This window comes from Schistocerca serialis, chromosome 11, assembly GCF_023864345.2.
Source record: "Schistocerca serialis cubense isolate TAMUIC-IGC-003099 chromosome 11, iqSchSeri2.2, whole genome shotgun sequence".
Classification (NCBI taxonomy): Eukaryota; Metazoa; Arthropoda; class Insecta; order Orthoptera; family Acrididae; genus Schistocerca; species Schistocerca serialis.
The window spans coordinates 120576024-120599089 of NC_064648.1; the positions used below are offsets into that span (position 1 = coordinate 120576024).

Genomic DNA, 23066 nt, shown 5'->3' on the forward strand with positions numbered 1-23066 from the left:
ATATTTATAGAGGGGAGTGTGTTGAATTATTAGTGAAAGTTAGCTCAGATAAAATCACTAAAACTGGTTCACTATCCTAGTGACAGGTATTAAGTATGGAGGATATGTTACTAGGTGAGTCTGTTACTATTGTCTTTATTTTGTATTCACGTTCTTTGGCTATGGTAACTGACAATCGGAGTATCAGTTTGAGGTGATGATGACCACACTACCTTGAAATTTTGGTCTTACCAGAGTGATCTGTAGTATAGCCTGAGTTCTAGGTAGGTTGGGAAGTGACAGTAAATTGTATTTGGCAAAGCCAAAGAAGTTGAATACTAAATAAAAATATTTTGGTAACAAAGTGGTGTCTAGAGTTGCCCAAGATCAAGGTTATCTCCATAATTAATCCTGTTTTCAGTACAACTAAGACTGCAAAATTGAGAAAAATCCTAACACGTAATAGACAAAGTCTGTTGCGAGCAGTGTGATTCATATTGTGTGTGTCCTACATCAGCTATGAAAAATGCAGGAGTGGTTCTACATAAATCTTGTCACACTCAAGTCCTGTTTAGCATTCTGAGGAAGCACCAGCTTTTTAAAAGCATCAACTTCGAGGTACATTTTATGTTTGGACAAGGCATTGTTAACCCTTCGTTCCATAAACACAATTTTCTCAGGAGTTCCTGTTCTATCCTAGAGCCTCACATTTGACAAAGGATATCGGTGAACCAGGCTGCTGTGTGTTCGTGTTTTTCCTTATGTGCTTGGGTAAAAGTGTGCTTACAGTGTATAAATGGTGTTTGCATTGTGCTCTGCAGTTGATAGCTATTTGCCCCGTGAATGACAGGAAATGGGTATGGTGAATCATTAGTCAGATGAAAAGAAAAGATGGTGGAACAAATGAGAAAATAGTGTCCGGTAAAGATCATCATAACATGTAATGATGAATATTTTGTGGTGTCATAGTGGAATATACTGTGTAAAATTTTGCCATATGAAACAGGATATTCTGTAAAATTTGATCTGTACATTTTGGTTTCTGTGTAACCACATAGTTGGAAATTGGGACATTTTGAAAATACTGCACAATGTTTTCAGAATGGTAATTGAGCTATGCTACAGATTAGTCCGCCACCACGTTTTCCTTGAGTCACATTCATTGCCTTTGCGAACTCGTAATCAAACTGTAAGAATGGAATATGAAACTGTACCAAAGAATTCCTGTCGTATTCCAAGAAACAGTAATACAAGAAATATGTCTGAAAATCATTAAGCAATTTTATAGTCAATAATAACCAGATCAATAATAACCAGATCAATAATTGTGTATCTTGTGTTATCCATGTCAAAAACAAAAGTTATCAATCTGTATCTTTTGCCGAAAGGAGTCAGCGATTGGCTTCGACCAACAGAAATGAATTGCCACTACTGGTGGAAGTAAAGCTGTGAGGACGGGGCGTGAGCCGTACTTGGGTAGCTCAGATGGTAGAGCACTTGCCCCCGAAAGGCAAAGGTCCCGAGTTCGAGTCTCGGTCCGGCACACAGTTTTAATCTGTCAGGAAGTTTCATTAAAATATTATTTGAAGGTCTCACAATTGTCTGATTTGAATGTATTACATACCAAAATGTTCAGGAAAGCCCGAAGTACATTATGGAGTAGAAAACAGAAAATGTCAGATGTCAACGAATTTCATGTACAGTGTCCCCTTAGTACACCTTACCCCCACATACCTGTGAGGCAGCCACCCTGATGAGCACCTGTTCTGCTTACCACACAGGACACGCGAAAGAGGCCCTAGAACTATCGAAGCTGCAGGAGACGACGCGGCAGCAGGAGTATGCTTCGAAGCTGAAGGAGTACGAGGCACACATCGAGCAGATGAAGGTGGAACAGCAGCGGGTGGCAGCGGAGGAGCGTCGCAAGACACTACAGGAAGAGACGAAGCAGCACCAGGCACGTGCGCAATACCAGGACCAGCTGGCACGCAAGAGGTGGGTGGTCGCGGCTGCTGCTCAACAGCTCTGTTGCTTTCTAGAAATCTGGAATAGTTGTTATTTATGACAATAATGGTAATACTTAAAGCACATTTCCCTTAAGACATATGAGTCTCGACTTTATCTTCAATAATGATAGAAGCTGAAGGAGTAAATTAAAATTTCTGTCATGGCTGGAACTAATCATCATTGTGGCGTTCGCTGTGTTATTCGGTGGTTCGGTATTTTATTAATTTGTAAATGAAAATGATAATCTTATTTTATTACATTGAGTAATTACTAAATAATTTTTCTCCCGGCTAAAGATTCGGTCAAGTTGCTAAAGAACTCCAAGTTAACATTGTGTTAAAGTGTTGTCTGTAAGTTGTGTGTCACTAAATCACAGTTCATACAACAGATTCTATACAACTACTGATTATGATGGAAACAGTTATCATCAGCAAAATGATCATTAAAACCACCGAATATCAGCCACGCACAACACTGACGTATGTTATCTGAAACAATATTCTTCACAACTCGTGCGTAATTAATTTCGGCTCCATACATCAACTAGAAAAGTTTATTATAAGGATCGTGCTACGAGCACTGTTTTTAAAGAACCAATCTGATTTGAATTATTTTCTTTAAAATGAGTTCGGGACCATCGGTGCACATTTATTTTTACACATTTTTATTACCTTCAGCATTTATGTCTGCAGAGTTGCATAATTTGAATTTGCCGCTGAGATGATTGTTAAGATGGCGGCAGACAATTGATAGAGACTTTCTATTGCTAGAGCAAATAGGATAAGTATTTGAAATGATTATTAAACTTTACTTTCGTATTGAGCACTATTTAGACTTCATCAAGCAAACATTTGATTTTTTTCTAAAGAAAACACAGACAAAAACGCGATACAAATCGCTATCATCAATGGCTGCGCTCCTTGCAGGGGAAAGAAATAATTATCACAGATAATGCTTACTGAGAGAGGAATTAAAGTTACAAATAATTATTCACTCATATTTATAATTATAATGAAGTCTATTCTCAAGTAATAATTAACAAATAATTGCAATTTCTTAAGAGACCGCAGTTTGATATGCATCCACAACCTACAAAAGGTAAAAACAAAGGAAGACAAACGCAGATCGTAAAAGGAATTTACAATTATCATTGTCTTTGTATGATACACATCGATATGTCCAATTACATCATAAAATATTATATAAGTAATTAATATTTATCATCGTTTTCACTGTTTTTTTTGTATGTCGAATAGATAATGTTTAACTGTTAGAGGCATAATTTCCTCTCGTTGCACTGTAGCTAAAATTTATCTCATGGATGTTACATCACCATCATCATCATCATCGTCGTCATCAAAATCAAATCAGCGATCGAGGACCATGTAGATAATGCACCGACCTCACTATGCTCCTGCATAGATGGCGATCTTGTGCACTTTGGATCCAGTTGTCACGGACCCCTAGCTGGCAAAAGTCTTTCTGTAGCTCATCCTCCCATCGCTTTCTGCGTCTTCCAATTGTACGAGTACAGTCAGGTCTTCCCATAAGTACAGCTTTTGCCTGAGAGGTGTCTGGTCTACTGGCAGTGTGGCCTGCCAAGCTTATTCTCCACGCGTTCAGTTTTTGAACGGTGTTCGATTGCCTCATCAGCTCATACAATTCTTGTTTTGTTTCTATGTCTCCATATGTTCCCTTCCTGGACAAGCCCTAAGATCCTTCTCATAATTTTTCTTTCAAAGACCAACAAGTTTTCTTCATTCTTCTTTGTTGTGCCTAGGGTTTCTGTCCCATACAGCAATACTGGCACTATCACGGCATTGTATACTTTAAGTTTGGTCTTAATTGACAGATTCTTGGATGACATTATCTGCTTTAGACTGAAATTAGTTTTAGAGCTGTTCACAATGTGTTGGTTTATTTCCTGTTTTAAATTATTTTGCCTGTTGAACAATGTACTGAGGTATTTAAAATTTTCCACTTTAGCAAATTTCCATATCCTTATTATTTTCAACCATAATGGCTATGTTTGTGAACCGTGACTGTGTGGGATAATTATTTATTTCAAGTTTCTGCTACCAGTCACTTTTTATTTTATGCCTAATCTAACATAATGCAAAACGTTTTGAACATGTTTTGTTCATCTTCAGGCGTTTGTACAAACATACATAGAGAATGAGATTTTCACTCTGCAGCGGAGTGTGTGCTGATATAAAACTTCCTGGAAGATTAAAACTGTGTGCCGGACTGAGACTCTAACTTGGGACCTTTGCCTTTCGCGGGCAAAGATCCCGAGTTCGAGTCTCGGTCCGGCACACAGTTTTAATCTACCAGGAAGTTTCATACATAGAGAAATTTTACTTAAAAATAAACAGTCTCAAACTAGATTAATCTAGAACACTTTGTCTATTGTTTTTTACTGTAGCTGCTCGTATGGCATTTGGGTAGAAGGAGGGGGGCAGTGTATGGCTAGAAATCGAAATCAATGATTTCTAGCCATACACTGCCCCCTTCCTTCCACCCAAATGCCACACCAGCAACTGCAGTAAAAAACAATGGACAAAGTGTTCTAGATTAATCTGGTTTAAGACTGTTTATTTTAAAGTAACATTTCTCTATGTATGTATATATGTATGTATAAACGCCTGAAGATGAACAAAACATGTTCGAAATGCGTTGCATTATGTTAGATTAAGGATAAAATTAAAAGTGACTGGTAGCAGAAACTTGAAATAAATCATTATTCCATATCCTTACCTGCAATAGGATGTCATATGGAAATATGCTAACAGACGAGGAAAAAATTCTGAATAGGTGGAAGAGAATATTTTGAAGAGCTGTTAAATTCTGAAGATCCAGAGTGTGTCTTTCCACATGAGAATAATACAGAGGGTGAAGTAGAAGCCACAAACATTCAAGTGACTCGACAAGATGCAGAAAGAGCAATGATGAAACTAAAGAATAATGAGGCCCAGGAGAAGATAGGATGATGGCAAAGACTGGAGGAGAAACACTTCAGGAAGAGTTATACAATCTCATAAAACAAATATGGGAAAAAGAAGAAATCCCAGAAGAGTGGAAATCAGCCGTCATTATTCCACTGCGTAAAAACAGCAGTAATGGGAATTTTAATGACTACAGAGGCATTTCTCTCCTAAGTGTACCTTATAAAGTTTGTCTTTGATAATACTTGAACAACTTAAGCCATTTGCAAAAGATATTGTAGGAGAGTACCAGGCAAGTTTCCAGGAAGGACGATCAACCGTCGATCAAATTTTCACCATGAGGCATATCTGGGAAAAGTGTGGAAATTCAACCATTGGTTTCTGGTGACATACGTGGTCTTCTCAAAGGCTTATGGCACTATCCACAGATCAAGTATGTACAACATCCTGAGAGAGCTTGGTATACCAATGAAGTTAATAAATATGGCCAAGAGTACACAGCAGAGACAATAGCCGAAGTCAAAGGGGAGCTGTCTGAGGAATTCCATATCAAAAGGGTGTGACACAAGGTGATGTTATTTCATCGCTGTTACCTAACTTTTCAAAATTTAGGACAATGTTGGTGGTAAGTCAGTCTTCAAAAATGCAGTGGTGCAATAGTACTAAACAAATGAAAATTCAAACTGATCATCAGCAGAAAGTACACAGAGAGTTCAGTGAACCTACAAAAATTGCTCAAAGTGCTTTCCATACTGTTCTAAGCAATCATGTACAAATTTTGACGCAAATCTAGCTGGACACGTTCTGATTGGATTGATCCTTAAGATGCTCAACATCGCGAATATTGAGGAAATAAACCTCATCTTTAAGATTCTGAATCGAAATCATTAAAAACAGAACCCTTATAGGATTTCGCTGTTGTCTGTTCCTGTCCGTCCAACTGTAAAAAACTTTTTTCTCGGGAACTGCTATATGTTGTTGTCGTTGTTGTTGTTGTTGTTGTTGTTGTTGTGGTCTTCAGTCCTGAGACTGCTTTGATGCAGCTCTCCATGCTACTCTATCCTGTACAAGCCTCTTCATCTCCCAGTACCTACCGCAACCTACATCCTTTTGAATCTGCTTAGTGTATTCATCTCTTGGTCTCCCCCTACGATTTTTACCCTCCACGCTGCCCTCCAATACTAAATTGGTGATCTCTTGATGCCACAGAACATGTCCTACCAACCGATCCCTTCTTCTAGTCAAGTTGTGCCACAAACTTCTCTTCTCCCCAGTCCTATTCAACACTTCCTCATTAGTTATGTGATCTACCCATCTAATCTTCAGCATTCTTCTGTAACACCACATTTCGAAAGCTTCTATTCTCTTCTTGTCCAAACTATTTATTGTCCATGTTTCACTTCCATACATGGCTACACTCCATACAAATGCTTTCAGAAATGACTTCCTGGCACTTAAATCTCGATGTTAACAAATTTCTCTTCTTCAGAAACGCTTTCCTTGCCATTGCAAGTCTACGTTTTATATCCTCTCAACTTCGACCATCATCAGTTATTTTTCTCCCCAAATAGTAAAACTCCTTTACTACTTTAAGTGTCTCATTTCCTAATCTAATTTCCTCAGCATCACCCGACTTAATTCGACTACATTCCATTATCCTTGTTTTGCCTTTGTTGATGCTCATCCTATATCCTCCTTTCAAGACACTGTCCATTCCGTTCAACTGCTCTTCCAGGTCCTTTGCTGTCTCTGACAGAATTACAATGTCGTCGGCGAACCTCAACGTTTTTATTTCTTCTCCATGGATTTTAATACCTACTCCGAATTTTTCTTTTGTTTCCTTCACTGCTTGCTCAATATACAGATTGAATAATATCGGGGATAGGCTACTGCCCTGTCTCACTCCCCTCCCAACCACTGCTTCCCTTTCATGCCCCTCGACTCTTATAACTGCCATCTGGTTTCTGTACAAATTGTAAATAGCCTTTCGCTCCCTGTATTTTACCCCAGCCACCTTCAGAATTTGAAAGAGAGTATTCCAGTCAACATTGTCAAAAGCTTTCTCTAAGTCTACAAATGCTAGAAACGTAGGTTTGCCCTTCCTTAATCTAGCTTCTAAGATGAGTCGTAGGGTCAGTATTGCCTCACATGTTCCAACATTTCTACGGAATCCAAACTGATCTTCCCTGAGGTCGGCTTCTACTAGTTTTTCCATTCTTCTGTAAAGAATTCGCGTTAGTATTTTGCAGCTGTGACTTATTAAACTGATAGTTCGGTAAATTTCACATCTGTCAACACCTGCTTTCTTTGGGATTGGAATTATTATATTCTTCTTGAAGTCTGAGGGTATTTCGCCTGTTTCATACATCTTGCTCACCAGATGGTAGAGTTTTGTCAGGACTGGCTTTCCCAAGGCCGTCAGTAGTTCCAATGGAATTTTGTTTACTTCGGGGGCCTTGTTTCGACTCAGGTCTTTCAGTGCTCTGTCAGACTCTTCATGCAGTAACGTATCTCCCATTTCATCTTCATCTACATCCTCTTCCATTTCCATAATATTGTCCTCAAGTACATCGCCCTTGTATAGACCCTCTATATACTCCTTCCACCTTTCTGCTTTCCGTTCTTTGCTTAGAACTGGGTTTCCATCTGAGCTCTTGATGTTCATGCAAGTGGTTCTCTTTTCTCCAAAGGTCTCTTTTGTTTTCCTGCAGGCAGTATCTATCTTACCCCTAGTGAGATCAGCCTCTACATCCTTACATTTGTCCTCTAGCCATCCCTGCTTAGCCATTTTGCACTTCCTGTCGATCTCATTTTTGAGACGTTTGTATTCCTTTTTGCCCGCTTCATTTATTGCATTTTTATATTTTCTCCTTTCATCAATTAAATTCAAAATATCTTCTGTTACCCAAGGATTTCTACTAGCCCTCGTCTTTTTAGCTACTTGATCCTCTGCTGCCTTCACTACTTCATCCCTCAAAGCTACCCACTCTTCTACTGTATTTCTTTCCTCCATTCCTGTCAATTGTTCCCTTATGCTCTCCCTGGAACTCTGTACAACCTCTGGTTTAGTCAGTTTATCCAGGTCCCATCTCCTTAAATTCCCTCCTTTTTGCAGTTTCTTCGGCTTTAATCTACAGGTCATAACCAATAGATTGTGGTCAGAGTCCACATCTGCCCCTGGAAATGTCTTACAATTTAAAACCTGGTTCCTAAATCTGTCTTACCATTAGATAATCTATCTGAAACCTGTCAGTATGTCCAGGCTTCTTCCATGTATACAGTCTTCTTTTATGATTCTTGAACCAAGTGTTAGCTATGATTGAGTTGTGCTCTGTGCAAAATTCTACCAGGTGGCTTCCTCTTTCATTTCTTAGCCCCAATCCTTAGTCACCCGTGACTATTAAATTTTCGTCACCCTTCACTATCTGAATAATTTCTTTTATTTCATCATACATTTCTTCAATTTCTTCGTCATCTGCAGAGCCAGTTGGCATATAAACTCATACTACTGTAGTAGGCGTGGGCTTCGTATCTATCTTGGCCACAATAATGCGTTCACTATGCTGTTTGTAGTAGCTTACCCGCATTCCTATTTTCCTATTCATTATTAAACCTACTTCTGTATCAAGTTGAAATTTGTGTCACATACTAAGGTCTATGGTCCCTTGGTGTTGTAAAAAATGTTATGCCCGTAAGTCAGTGCAATCAAAAGATATGCCCATTTATGTCACATATTTTGGTAGTCGCAAAGTCACTTCCCATTGGTGTAGGATCATGAAATTTGGGAAGAAGAAACGCTTCACAGTATAAGTAAAGGGGAAAAAATCTGAAATTGTTAATTTGTAATGATATCACACAAAAAGTCATTTGTTATCCAACTGCCTCTGTGCCCATCCATCTCAGGAATGGATAGACTTGGAAATTTGTCACACACTAGGTCTTTAGATCTGTGAGAGCACATGCGAGGTGAGTGATAAAAGAATGGAAGAGGTCTTCCTGGAGGCAGTTCGCGACTGCCATCAGTCGGTCCACATCACTGCGCAAGTTTGGGAATCAAGAAGACGGATTTCAGGCAAGGGCAGTACACATCCCCTTACGGCGTTGTCAAATAATGAGGTCTTGGTGGACATGCCACAAGAAATGGTTCGGGTTTTAGCTGAACACTTCTTTACTGTTACACGTCATCCAGGCAAGCTGCTGATTTTTAGGTGTTCCGTGTGCCTGCAGAGGTGATGAAGCTCAGTTTCTTCTTGCATAATGAGGAAGTCTACAACCTTCCAGTCTCCATGTGGGAACTGGAATCAACTTTGTCTGCAGCCAGAGTCACTGCCTCAGGACCTGATGAGATCCACATGCCATGCTCTATCACCTGTACCTTAAAGTGAAAGGACAGCTTCCCTCTTGTTTCAATCAGATCTGGTATGATGGACTGTACCCCGCAACTTGGAAGGAGGCAATATTAATTCCATCCTGGAAGCCAGGCAAGGGCTGTAGTGCTCTTAACAGTTGCTGGAGTGCAGCCCTTACCAGTCGTATGGGTAAGACTCTCGAATGCATTGTTAACTGCTGCCTTGTCTGGCTGCTCGATCCCAAGGTTACCTAAGCCATTCCCAGTGCACTTTCAGGCAGTACGATTCCACCCTTGACAACTTAATTCTACTGGAGGTGGCGATAAAGGAGTCCTCCTTACACTGAAACCATTTGGTTTGTGTGTTTTTTGATTTCAAAAAAAGCATGTGACACTACTTGGAGGTACAACATCCTTCACTAACTTCATAATGGGGACTATGTGGACACCTGACACTTCTTATCCAATCCTTTCTTGACGATCAGTGTTTTCAGTATCACATTGGAGATGCCGTCTCTGACTCTTATATTCAAGAGAATGGGGTCACCTAAGACAGTGTTTTTAGTGTCATATTGTTTGCCATCACTATCAGTGGCATTTCCCCCACAGTCAGGAGCCCTGGCAAATGCTCTTTGTTTGTGGTCGACTTTGCAATCTTCTACTCTTCGTCTGATCTTATAATGATGACGAAGCAGCTACAGCTGACCCATAGGAGGCTGGAAACCTGGGCCAGGATGCCTGGTTTTTGGCTCTTGCCCTAGAAGACTACATGTTTAAATTTTAACTGTACTTGTTTAAGTTTTAACCAACCAGGACCCACAAAGGGACACAATTTTTTATGTTTTCAAGAAACTGTGTGCTTTTTGGGTTTATTATTTGACTCAAAATTAACTTAGCTTCCATTCATTGAATATTTTGAAATGCCTTAGCGGAAAAACCTGGGGAGCTGACAGGTCCCGCCTCGTGCAGTTTTATAAGGGATTTGTTTGATCACGTTTAGATTATGATGGGAGCTGGGAGCTACCGTGCAACTAGCAGTAGACGGAGCAGGGCACAGCAATGATTGGCTCTTATAGGCGAGTACAGGGCACAGTATAGGTCAGCAACTGCTCTGCCGACAAATGAGCAGCCGTTGACGCCTCTTATGTCTGACACAAAATTGTTACCCAAATTCACTGACCCATAAACAAAATTACTGATATACCAGACAAGTCCTCAGACCGTAAATGAAGTGGCATTGTGACTCAGCTGATTTAAATCGTTGTTTAAATGCTGCTGCTTCTCTATGGATGGCTGGACAGATAATGCCAGCTAGGTGCTGGATCTTGTGCAGGGGTGTGGGTTTCAGACATCCGGTGACAATTCTGCTTTTCTCTTGGAAGGCAATTTAAACTTGCTTTGCACGATTGTACTCACCAGCAGAGCCACAGAGGGTGAGTGGTGAGGTTTTGAGGTCCCTGGATTAGGCTCCCCCCTTAGAGCGTATCAGCTTGCAAATGATACTATGTCCTCAGCTAACTTCTGGTTTGATGTTAAAGCAGTGCTATTTGTTTATTAAGGGCCCTATCTACTGCATGCCCAGCTATTCGGGGCTGCGGCAATGACCTGAAAGTACCTCTTTCCATTCTACATCTGCGTCTATACTCTGCAAACCACCATGAGGTGCATGGCAGAGGGTACATCCCATTATACCAGTTATTAGGGTTTCTTCCTGATCCATTCACAGGTGGAGTGCAGCAGTTCTTTCAGTATCTTTGTGCAAGTCTCCCACAGCTTAAACAAACCTGTGACAATTTGTGCTGCCCTAATCTGTATGCTATCAATATCTCCTGTTAGTCCTATCTGGTAAGGGTCCCATACATCTGAGCAATATTCTAGAACCAGTTGCATGAGTGATTTGTAAGAAGTCTCCTGTACCGACGACTGCACCACTGTGATCATTTCATTTCATATCCAAACGAAGTGTTACATCCTGGTTTTTGTATGATTTGGCTGATTCCAACAGTGACTGACTGATATTTTAGTCATACAGTACTACGTTTTTTCGTTTTGTGAAGTGTAAAATTTCACTTTTCTGAACATTTAAAGCAAGTTCCCGATCTTTGTACCACTGTGAATTCTTATCAGGATTAAATTGAAAATTTATACAGCTTCTTTGCAACAGTACTTGATTGTAGATAACTGCATTATCTGGCAAAGACCTGATTTTACTATTAATATTGTCTGCAAGGCCATTAATATACAACATGAACAGCAAGGATCCCAACATACCTCCTGGGGCACACCCAAAGTTACTTCTACATCTGATGATGACTCTCTGTCCAAGATAACATGTTGTTTCCAGAATGAGATTTTCACTCTGCAGCAGAGTGTGCGCTGATATGAAACTTCCTGACTGATTAAAACAGTGTGCCAGACCGAGACTCGAACTCGGGACCTTTGCCTTTTGCGGGCAAGTGCTCTACCATCTGAGCTACCGAAGCACGACTCGTGACCTATCTTCACAGCTTCAATTCTGCCAGTGCCTCGTCTCCTACCTTCCAAACTTCACAGAAGCTCTTCTGTGTCTACCCTACCAAGAACTCCTCAAATCAGTCTCAGTTTCTCTTGATACTCCGTATGATCGTACTTTTGACGATAAGTGTATGTGCGATAGTGAGTCAAATTTTTTTCATTTCCAACCGAGAAGCCAAATACCAGTTTTCAAAGAGTTAGCTTCAAAAAATGCTTTCCAATGAAATATTTTCATACAGAATTTAACCACTAAGTGGTCAACTTTCCAAAGACATTGAAAGGTGTAGTGTTTCATTACTGAAAGAGAAGCCAACTAGAACTTTTCATTGATTTAGCTTCAAAAATGCTTGCATGATGAAATAGTTAATAAAAAATTTTCACTTCCCATTTCAACCCCATAGGGGTAGAATTTCCAGAATAAGTGACACACACACATTTTTTTGATTTCTATCCAAGAAACCAAATTCAAATTTGCATAGCTTTAGGTTTAAAAACACTTTCATAATGAAATATTTTCAAAAAAACCATTTCATCCCCTTTCTCGCCTCACACACTCTTTTTATTGGTAACTGAGAAGTCAAACACTGGATTCCATAGATGTAGCTTTAAAAATACTTTAATAATGATTTATTCTTTTGAAAAAAGCTTTCTCGCACTATTTTACCCTCATGAGGGCTAAATTTTCAAAAATGCTGAAACAGTCGTTTCTTTATTTCTGTCCAAGAAACCAAATACCAAGTTTCATAGGTCTAGCTTCAAATTTGCTTAGTAACGACAAAAGACCTTCCATTCCCGACTTCACCCCCGTAGGAATGGAATACCGAAAAATCCCTTCTTAAATGATGCCTACAGCATAAGATCACGTCACTCCCATAGGAATGGAATACCCAAAAATCCCTTCTTAAATGATGCCTACAGCATAAGATCACCACCGCCTGCAAATTTCAAATTTTTATCCTTAGTGGTATGGGCTGGGTGATGGTGAGTGAGTGAGTCAGTCAGTTGGGACATTGACTTTTATATGCAGAGATAGCTCACAAGTTGCAACACAGTCACAGCAAAGTCCACAGTGATTAAGGAAAAGATTTTTTGTAGTTACTGACCACAATATTTTACATCTGGTTATGAACTTCGGTCTATGATACCATCTTCAGACCCATTTGTTGTAGACATCCACAAGCTCGCTGCTTTTCCCAGCTGGATCTTTCACAACTTTCACTTTACTAACTAAATGTAGAATATTGATGAAATCTTGAATCTCATTCCACCTCGAAGGACCTGCCGTAAGGAACTGTGTACACATGTGAACTCTGTTAAAAATATTTTCATTTTATTACAAACATACTGTTCAATGTCAGTATTGACTGTTTATGGGATATTATCGATTCCTACAGTTGAACCCTTCTAATATTTTCTTCTGATAGGTACGCCTGAGACTTAAGTATGAGAGTTGACTGAAAAGTAATGCCTCCACCTTTGTAACTCTTCAACAGTTGGCAGCATTGGTATGCGGCAGGTACTGCTTGTTCCATAGCCTCTTCTGTACAGCTCCAGTTGGTGGGAAGCCTTAGCATTGGACGGTTGTATTGTTACTGTGTAAAGTTTGGAACCCTGCACAGACGGTCGGTCAATGCGATTTAAGCAACATGCAGTCATTGAATTCTTGACAGCAGAAGGTGTCACCCCAAAGGTTATTCATCAGAGGATGAAAGCAGTTTATGGTGATTGTGTTGATGTGAGTACTGTGCGTGGTTGGGCGAGTAAGTTTAAAGATGTTGAGGCGGGAACATCTGTCCTGCATGACAAACAGAGAGTTGGACGTCCTGTGACAACAACCATCGAGTTTGACAAGCAAAATGTTGACAGATTGATTCAGGACGATTATCGTATCACTCAGAGAGGAATTGCAAGCACAATCGGCATTTCACAAGAATGTGTGGGTCACATTATTGCTTTGCTTGGCTATCGGAAGATCTGTGCACGATGGGTAGCCCGGATGCTGACTCCTGAAATGAAAGCACACAGACTTGAAACTTGCCAGGACCTCCTCTCGCATTACGAGAATGAAGGTGATGACTTTTCCCATTCAAGTGTGACAGGAGATGAAACTGGGGTACACCTTTACAATCCGTAGTCGAAACGTCAGTCTGTGGAATATCGACACACAGACTCGCCCCAGAAAAAGAAATTCAAGACGCACCTCTCAGCTAGAAAACTCATGGCCACAGTGTTCTGGGACGCAGATGGTGTTATCCATGTTGATTTCCTTGATAGTGTATCAACAATAAATTCAGAGCGTTACATCACAATGCTGCGATCTCTGAAATGACGGCTAACAAGTGTCCGAAAGGAAAAGGTAAATGTTTTCCTGCAGCATGCCAATGCCAAGCCACACACTTCACGTGCCACCACAGCAGAGCTTCAGAGACTGGATCTCACCACCGTACGGCATCCTCCATACAGTCCAGATTTAGCACCGTCTGACTTCCGTCTGTTCCCGATAATGAAAGACGATCTGCGGGGACACCATTATGCTTATGATGAGGATGTTGAGAGAACTGTGAGACTGTGGTCGAAGAAACAGTGTGTCGATTTCTTCTATGACGGCTTCAGAAAACTTGTTCATTGTTGGTAGAAATGTGTCCAATTGGAAAGGTGAATATTATTAATTAAATATCACATTCTAAAGGTTATTTTTGTTCGATTTATTAAAATATTACCATCCAAACCAAATTAACAAAGGTGGAGGCATTACTTTTGATTCAACCCTATTACGCTGAAATATTTGTTATATCATAAGTGACCTTCATTCGTTGTAACCAAGTTGTTGAAAGCAAGTGTTTTAGACAATAATAAAAGTGCAATCATTTCCATCTAGGTACCATAACATTGAATATTGTCGGCATGTTAATATGTCATTGCCGTTGTCTTCAGTCTGATGACAGGCTTGATGCAGCTCAAGTCTCTCCACCTCTGCATAACTGTGCAACCTACATCCACTAGAACGTGCTTACTGTATTCATGCCTAGACCTGCTCGTACTATTTTTACCAGCCACACTTACTGGCAATTTCTTTCTGCGTCAGGAATTGTCTTATCAACCAAATCCCATCTTTAGTCAAGTTGTGCCATAAATTCCTTCTCTCCACATCCACATTTCAAAGGCTTCTGTTCTCTCCTTTCCTGAATTGTTTATCATCCAAGTTTCAGTTCTTTACAAGGCAACACTTCACACAGATACATTCAGAAAAGACTTTGTAATGCTGAAATTTGCCTATGATAATGATGTAGGCTGAAGTAATGAATTAAGATTTATACCAGTTGCTGGGATTCGAACCTGAGATGGAGACGTACTAGTGTAAACTGTGCAGTGGTGGTAGCCGCAGTGCCAGCGTGATGCAGCGGGTAGCGCAGCTGTCTAGTAAGCACGAGACCCAAGTTTGAATCACGACGCTGGTGCAAACTTTAATTCGTCACTTCAGCCTACATCCTTATCGTAGTCAAAGTGATACTCAATATGTGACGGGAACATCAACTATAAAGGGTGTCCCATTTATCCAGATCACCCTAAATAACTGTTTGACCAGATGCAAATTACAAATTGTTTCAATCAAATGTTCTTTAGCAGACAGGGGGAAATCAATGAGCATGATTGCTGCCATTGTAGCTTTGTTTTTTACAAAGATATGAACAGCAGTATGACTTTTTTAAATGGCACCCTGTATTTTTTATTCGGTAATTCATTTCCTCTCCTAAAGACCTATTCAAAAATGTATCACAGTGTACCATTCACTGAAACACAACATCATTAATTACGTAACACAACACTGACTTTGAGCCAGGGATCACAAACTCGTCCACTTGCTGGAGTTGTCAGCAAACAAATGAAAACCCAGTAAAACCATAACACAAAATTGACTTTGACTCTCCTGTACCACTGGCCAGGAGTAGAACATTCAAAAGCGCTCAAAGTGGTGACCCTGGACACCGATACACTGGTGCACTCGTTGAATGAAGGAATTATTTACTGCTTCTAGTGGTGCCTGCTGAAGAGAATTACAAGCAAGTACGATACATTTCTGCATGTTCTCCGGAGTTGTTGGAATATTGCAATAGACGATGTCTGTAATGCATCCCCAAAGAAAAAAGTCCAGAGGATTTTAAATCAGGAGACCTAGCAGGCCAAGTAACTGTTCCTCCTCGACTGATCCATCTGGCAGGATAGCTTCAGTTCCGAACACGACGTGCACGCAAGGCATTATGTGCTGGACATCCATCGTGTTGATGCCACATAAGCATTCTAGTTCTTAGCGGCACTTCATCCGGAAGAGGTGGAAGAATTCGTCTGAGGAAGTTGGGATACTCTGTGCCATCTAGACTACCATTGATGAAATAAGGGTCAATAACGGTAGTACTAAGCATCCAACACCAGACGTTAACTCTCCATTGACATTGATGTTCCACCTGTGGGTTGTCGCTGGACCAATAATCCGTGTTCCTTGTATTTACCTGTCCTTTGTTTGAGAAGGAACATTCATCCGTAAATAGAACATTGGAGGAGAAGTTCGGGTTGGTGAGGATTTGCTGCTGTGCCCACTGACAGAACTGTGCACGATTCTGGAAATCATTCCCATGCTCTTCTTGATGTAGGTGTACATGGTAAGGATGAAACCGGTGATGTGTAAGAATGAGATGTACACTGGTTTTAGGAATGTCAGTCTCTTGTTCAAGCTGTCGTGTGCTCACATGTGCATCCATAGCAATGGAAGCGAGAACAGTAACTTCGGCAGCTTCATCTGTGCGAGTGCTACGACAATAGCATTGTCGTGGGTTGAAACTTCCTGTTTCGTGAAGTGTCACAACGAGACGAGAAAACATCTGTCGGGAAAGTGGGTTCTTGTCACAATATCACTCTCTGTACAGTTCCACTGCCTGCGTAGCATTTCGCCTAACTTCAACAACAATAAAAGAAACATTATGTCGATGCAGTTTGTAGGAAGGACAGCCTTTACAGTATGCCTACTCTACACAACAGTATTTAAAAGGACTAAACTACTGTACTAAATGTACCCGTATCCGTACGTAAGAAAACAGTATTGCAATTACTGTTCTGATAACTTGCATTCCCCATAGATGAGTAGCATTTCAATCATCTCGTCGTTTGTGTACATTTTACAACTCTTCAACTGACGATGGTTGACGGAATGACGGGTGTGTATTCTACTTATGTTTACATCTGTCCTCGTCAGCGTCAGCATGGGGATGTGGCCCATTACCCCGAGTACCTGCACTAAGCAGTGGGAACATCAGTGTCAGTGTTGTGTTATGTAATTAATAACATTGTTTTTGAGTGAATGGTACACTGTGATACATTTTTGAATAGGTCTTTAAGAGAGGAAATGAATTACCGAATAAAAAATACAGATCGCCATTTAAAAGAGTCACACCATTGTTCATATCTTTGTAAAAAACAAAGGTGCAACGAAGGCAATCATACTGATTGATGTCCCCCTGACAGCTAAAGAACATTTGCTTGAAACATTTGGTAATTTGTATCTGGACGAACAGTTATCTAGGGTGGTCAAGATAAATGGTGCACCCTGTATATGACTTATATTTATGACTTACGTTAACAAATGTTGCTTTCAGAAATGTATCCCTTAGTATTGCCATTCTCAATTTTATATCCTCTTTACATGACCATGGTCACTTATTTTGCTACCCAAATAGCGACACACATCTACTACTTTCTGTGTCTCATTTGCAAAGCTAATTTTGTCAGCATCTGCTAATTTAGTATGACTACTTCCATTATTACTTTTGTTTCTGTTTATCTTACAACCTCCTTTCAGGTCATCATCTATTCCGTTCAGCTACTATTCCAAGTTCCTTGCCGTCTCAAACAGAATCACAACGTCATTGGCAAGCCTCAAAGTTTTAATTCACCCCCCTCCCCTGCCCCCCTCCTCCCCCCACTCCCCTCCTTGAAATTTAATTCTGTTCCCAATTTTCTCTTTGCTTTTATTTACTGCAAGAGGGGGCATTCAATTAGTAAAGCAAAATTTTTTGCCTCAGCCTGCTTTGATTGAAATAATGAGGAATTTATTGTGGGACATCGTGGAATATTCCCATTTCAGCCCCTATAGTTTGATGGAGTTCCAATAGGTGGCAGTGCTGTATGTAGCCTTCAAAATGGTGTCTGTGACAAGAGGTGCTTTCCAAGCAGAGAGCTGTCATTTAGTTTCTTTTGGCAGAACAGCCAGTCATGCAAACCTGTCCAATCTCTCCTGCTGTGGCCCCTGCAGTATTGTACAAAAGGTGTTCAAAGAATTTTGCACAGTCATGTCTAATTTTTGTATGTTTTGCAGAAGGAGAATGAAATTTTTTGTGAACATGCAGGCTGTACATTGAGCCTACTCAATGTAGCCTCCATCAGCTGTGACTCATCTGGCCCTATGTTCTTTCCATGCTGTAAATGCACTTTGGTATTATTCTGGGGATTGACTTTTGCACCATCGCTTGACATAGGAAATAAGGTCTTTCTCACTATCAAATGGTTTACCGCACAGGTGGGCCTTCAGATGACCAAAGAGGTAAACATCAGACGGAGCCAAGTCCAGACTGTAGAGAGGATGACGAACAATTTTCCAACCCATGTTCCTGATTTTCTGCTGCGTCATAAAGGCTGTATGGGGTTTGGCATTGTCATGGTGTGGTCTTGATCAGCTGAACCTGAAGCTGTGGTTTGAGTCTTGATGGCACGTTGCAGCTTGTCCCATGACAAACAGTAACGGTCCTGGTTAATTGTGAAGCCAGGTTCTAAAAAGTCAATGAAAATGACACCACACTGATCCCAGAAGAAGGAGTCCATCACCTTACGGCCTGCTGTTCGTGAAAGTCTTGGTTTCTTCTTCCGAGGGGAACCCGGATGGCGCCACTCTATGGATTGGGTTTTGCTCTCAGGTTCGGACAAATCAACCGTGTTTCATCCTGGGTAATGACGCCATCAAAACACTGTTTCCACTCTTCAGTAAAGGTCTTCATGAGACCCTCGCACACATTCTTCCTCTTAGTTTTCATTTTTCTTGTCAATAATCCGGGCACCCATCGTGCACAGATTTTTTCGGTACCCAATGACTGTATCAGTGATACCTTACTACCCAATGACAAACAAGTCATTTCAGCAAGCTGTGTGTCATCACGCACCTGTCATTTTGGATGATTCGATCAGTGGCCTCCTTATTCACATCACTCACTGCCGTTGATGGTCTACCGCATAGTGCATTGTCCAGTAGAGAGGAATCACCATCTTTAAACCTCTGCAACCACCGCTGGATACTGCTGTGATCTACTGTGTCCTGCCCATAAACAGGGAGCAACTTCCTGTGAATCGATGCGGCAGAGTCATCGTTGGTCTTGAAGAGGAACTCCATCACCGACCCTTGTCGCAAGCTGACATCTACTTCACAGTCTGTTATGGCTCACCTGTAAATAAAAGAAAATACTTTTATACACCAACTTACAACTAAATGTTCCAAGTATGTTCACAAAAAATTTCATTCTCCTCTTGCAAAAAATATAAAAAAAAATAGAGACTACTGTGCAAAACTTTTTGAACACCCTTTGTAGCATGCGAACACTCTGATTCAAAGTGATCAGACACCTTGCTGTACAACTGGACATCGTAGTGCTGACACAATTGTCAACCATTTAGGGTACTCAAAGGCATGGGTCCACTGGGTTTCTCGCCACATAACAGACAACAATAAAGAACAATGAAGGAACATTTGTGCAGAATGTACTCCTCTGGAAGCAATATGTGTATGATGGGGAGGTCATTGATACTAGCAACACATTGGCTCTGATGTTTACTGGTGCAGTGGTACTGTTTGGGCAAAAAGGCCCTCCCAGTAAGGTGACATTATGGAGATTATGTTGAAAAATGTAAGGATATAGAGGCTTATCTCACTAGGGGTAAGATAGATACTGCCTACAGGAAAATTAGAGAGACCTTTGGAGAAAAGAGAACCATTTGCATGAATATCAAGAGCTCAGATGGAAACCCAGTACTAAGCAAAGAAGGGAAAGCAGAAAGGTAGAAGTAGTATATAGAGGGTTTATACAACTTGAGGACAATATTATGGAAATGGAAGAGGATGTAGATGAAGATGAAATGGGAGGTACGATACTGCGTGAAGAGTTTGACAGAGCACTGAAAGACCTGAGTCGAAACAAGGCCCCGGGAGTAGACAACATTCCATTAGAACTACTGACAGCCTTGAGAGAGCCAGTCTTGACAAAACTCTACCATCTTGTGAGCAAGATGTACGAGACAGGCGAAATACCCTCAGACTTCAAGCAGAATATAATAATTCCAATTCCAAAGAAAGCAGGTGTTGACAGATGTGAAAATTACCGAACTATCAGTTTAATAAGTCACGGCTGCAAAATACTAACGCAAATTCTTTACAGACGAATGGAAAAACTGGTAGAAGCCGACCTCGGGGAAGATCAGTTTGGATTCCGTAGAAATGTTGGAACACGTGAGGCAGTACTGACCCTACGACTTATCTTAGAAAATAGATTAAGGAAAGGCAAACCTACGTTTCTAGCATTTGTAGACTTAGAGAAAGCTTTTGACGATGTTGTCTGGAATACTCTTTCAAATTCTGAAGGTGGCAGGGGTAAAATACAGGGAGTGAAAGGCCATTTACAATTTGTACAGAAACCAGATGGCAGTTATAAGAGTTGAGGGGCATGAAAGGGAATCAGCGTTTGGGAAAGGAGTGAGACAGGGTTGTAGCCTCTCCCCGATGTTATTCAATCTGTATATTGAGCGAGCACTAAAGGAAACAAAAGAAAAATTCGAAGTAGGTATTAAAATCCATGGAGAAGAAATAAAAACATTGTGGTTTGCCGATGACATTGTAATTCTGTCAGAGACAGCAAAGGACCTGGAAGAGCAGCTGAATGGAATGGACAGTGTCTTGAAAGGCGGATATAAGACGAACATCAACAAAAGCAAAACGAGGATAATGGAATGTAGTCGAATTAAGTCGGGTGATGCTGAGGGAATTAGATTAGGAAATGAGACACTTAAAGTAGTAAAGGAGTTTTGCTATTTGGGGAGCAAAATAACTGATGATGGTCGAAGTAGAGAGGATATAAAATGTAAACTGGCAATGACAAGGAAAGCGTTTCTGAAGAAGAGAAATTTGTTAACATTGAGTATAGATTTAAGTGTCAGGAAGTGGTTTCTGAAAGTATTTGTATGGAGTGTAGCCATGTATGGAAGTGAAACATGGACGATAAATAGTTTGGACAAGAAGAGAATAGAAGCTTTCGAAATGTGGTGCTACATAAGAATGCTGAAGATGAGATGGGTAGATCACGTAACTAATGAGGAGGTATTGAATAGAATTGGGGAGAAGAGGAGTTTGTGGCACAACTTGACTAGAAGAAGGGATCGGTTGGTAGGGCATATTCTGAGGCATCAAGGGATCACAAATTTAGCATTGGAGGGCAGTGTGGAGGGTAAAAATCACAGAGGGAGACCTAGAGATGAATACACTAAGCAGATTCAGAAGGATGTAGGTTGCAGTAGGTACTGGGAGGTGAAGAAGTTTGCACAGGATAGAGTAGCATGGAGAGCTTCATCGAACCAGTCAGGACTGAAGACAACAACAACAACAACAACAACAACAACAACAACATGCTGACAAATAGTTTTTTGTAACCTGAATACAGGGGAACAATAAGGTGGTTTGGAATCCTGAATAAAACCACCCTGCTTTCAGAAAAAAAATGTGTTGCATACTTACTGAACACACATCATACTTGCTCAGTCCACAGTGTGAATAACAATGATATGAGGTACAATTCTGTCTCGTGCCCTTCTCAACCACTGCTTCCCTCTTACGTCCTTCAGTTTCTGGTTTCTGTACAAGTTCTAAACAACCGCACCCTCCAAACATTTTATCCTTGCCACCTCCAAAATTTCGAAGAGGGTATTCCATGAACTCCGTCGAGAGCTTTCTCTAAAATCAGCAAATGCCATGAAAGTGAGTTTGCTTTCCTTAACCCATCTTCTAAGGCCGGTATTACACTATCAAATTTCTTTGTCAAAGATTTGATCAAATATGTGATCCAATATTCCGTCCAATATATTTGACAAAGATCTTTGACGTAGCGCTACAAGGGGTATTACACTGTCATCAAATTTTTCGTCAAATTTCAAGATGGCTGACAACAACTTGTTATTAACCGCAGCAGTTCTACGTACTCCAATTGCATTGTGTGCACATGCGGAAAAGAAGTGGAGGGAAAAAATGGAACCATACATACGAGGTTGACAGTCTTAAAAGTCCTGGGATTACAACGTGATGATAAATTCAGTTGGGAGGAGCACACCACAGAACTGCAGAAAGGCCTTAACAAATCTGTATTTGCAATTCGAGTGTTAGCAGACATAGGCAACATAAAAATGAAAAAGCTTGCATACTTTCATTCCATAATGTCATATGGGATAATATTTTGGGGTAAATCTTGAAGTCAAAGAACTGGGTATACTAACTACTGCCTCTCAGTATATTTACTTCTTAATGAAATTTGTCGTAAATAATATATCTCTTTTTCCAACAAACGACTCAGTTCATACATACAATACCAGGAACAAAAATGATCTGCACAAGGACTTAAAAGCACTTACTTTAGTTCCAAAAGGGGTCCACTACTCAGGAACACTCATCTTCAATAATTTGCCAGGAAACATAAAAAATTTAGTTAGAAATAAAGATCAGTTTAAAAGGAGCCTGAAAGACTTACTACTGGCCAACTCCTTCTACTCCATTGGCGAAATTTTTAATAGAAACAAATGATGTATTTATTCATACTATTAGTATTGTTATTTCAGCCTAAAAAAATCGACATGTTCCACATCCACGAGGATCTCCTCAGCACGGATCTATGGAACGAAAAACTAATCTAATCTGGGTGAAGCCGTGGGTTTTATGACGACACGATAAAAGCATTCAACAAAACTTGTTACGTGAGCTTACAGTGGAAGACGTCAAGTCGTACGTCAATTACTTAAGAATGGACGAGCATACATTTCTGTATGTGCTCAATGAAGTGTATCCTCATATCACAAAGCACATTATTCACTTAAGAACTGCTACATCTTCAGAAGACAGGCTCACTATAACACTCCGAGTCCTTGCTACAGGAGAGGGTTATGTTAGATTAGGTTGGGTTAGGTTAGGTCAGGTCAGGTCT

General features: G+C 40.4%; 1 protein-coding gene across 1 annotated transcript in view; it reads left to right on the plus strand.

Annotated features, from left to right (window-relative positions):
- Positions 1 to 23066, plus strand: part of LOC126427148 (ATPase family AAA domain-containing protein 3) — a 106988-nt gene that overhangs the window by 1327 nt on the left and 82595 nt on the right. Inside the window, exon 2 of the mRNA XM_050089374.1 lies at positions 1761 to 1974. Coding sequence (XP_049945331.1) covers positions 1761 to 1974 — 214 coding nt within the window. The remainder of the gene's footprint in view (positions 1 to 1760; positions 1975 to 23066) is intronic.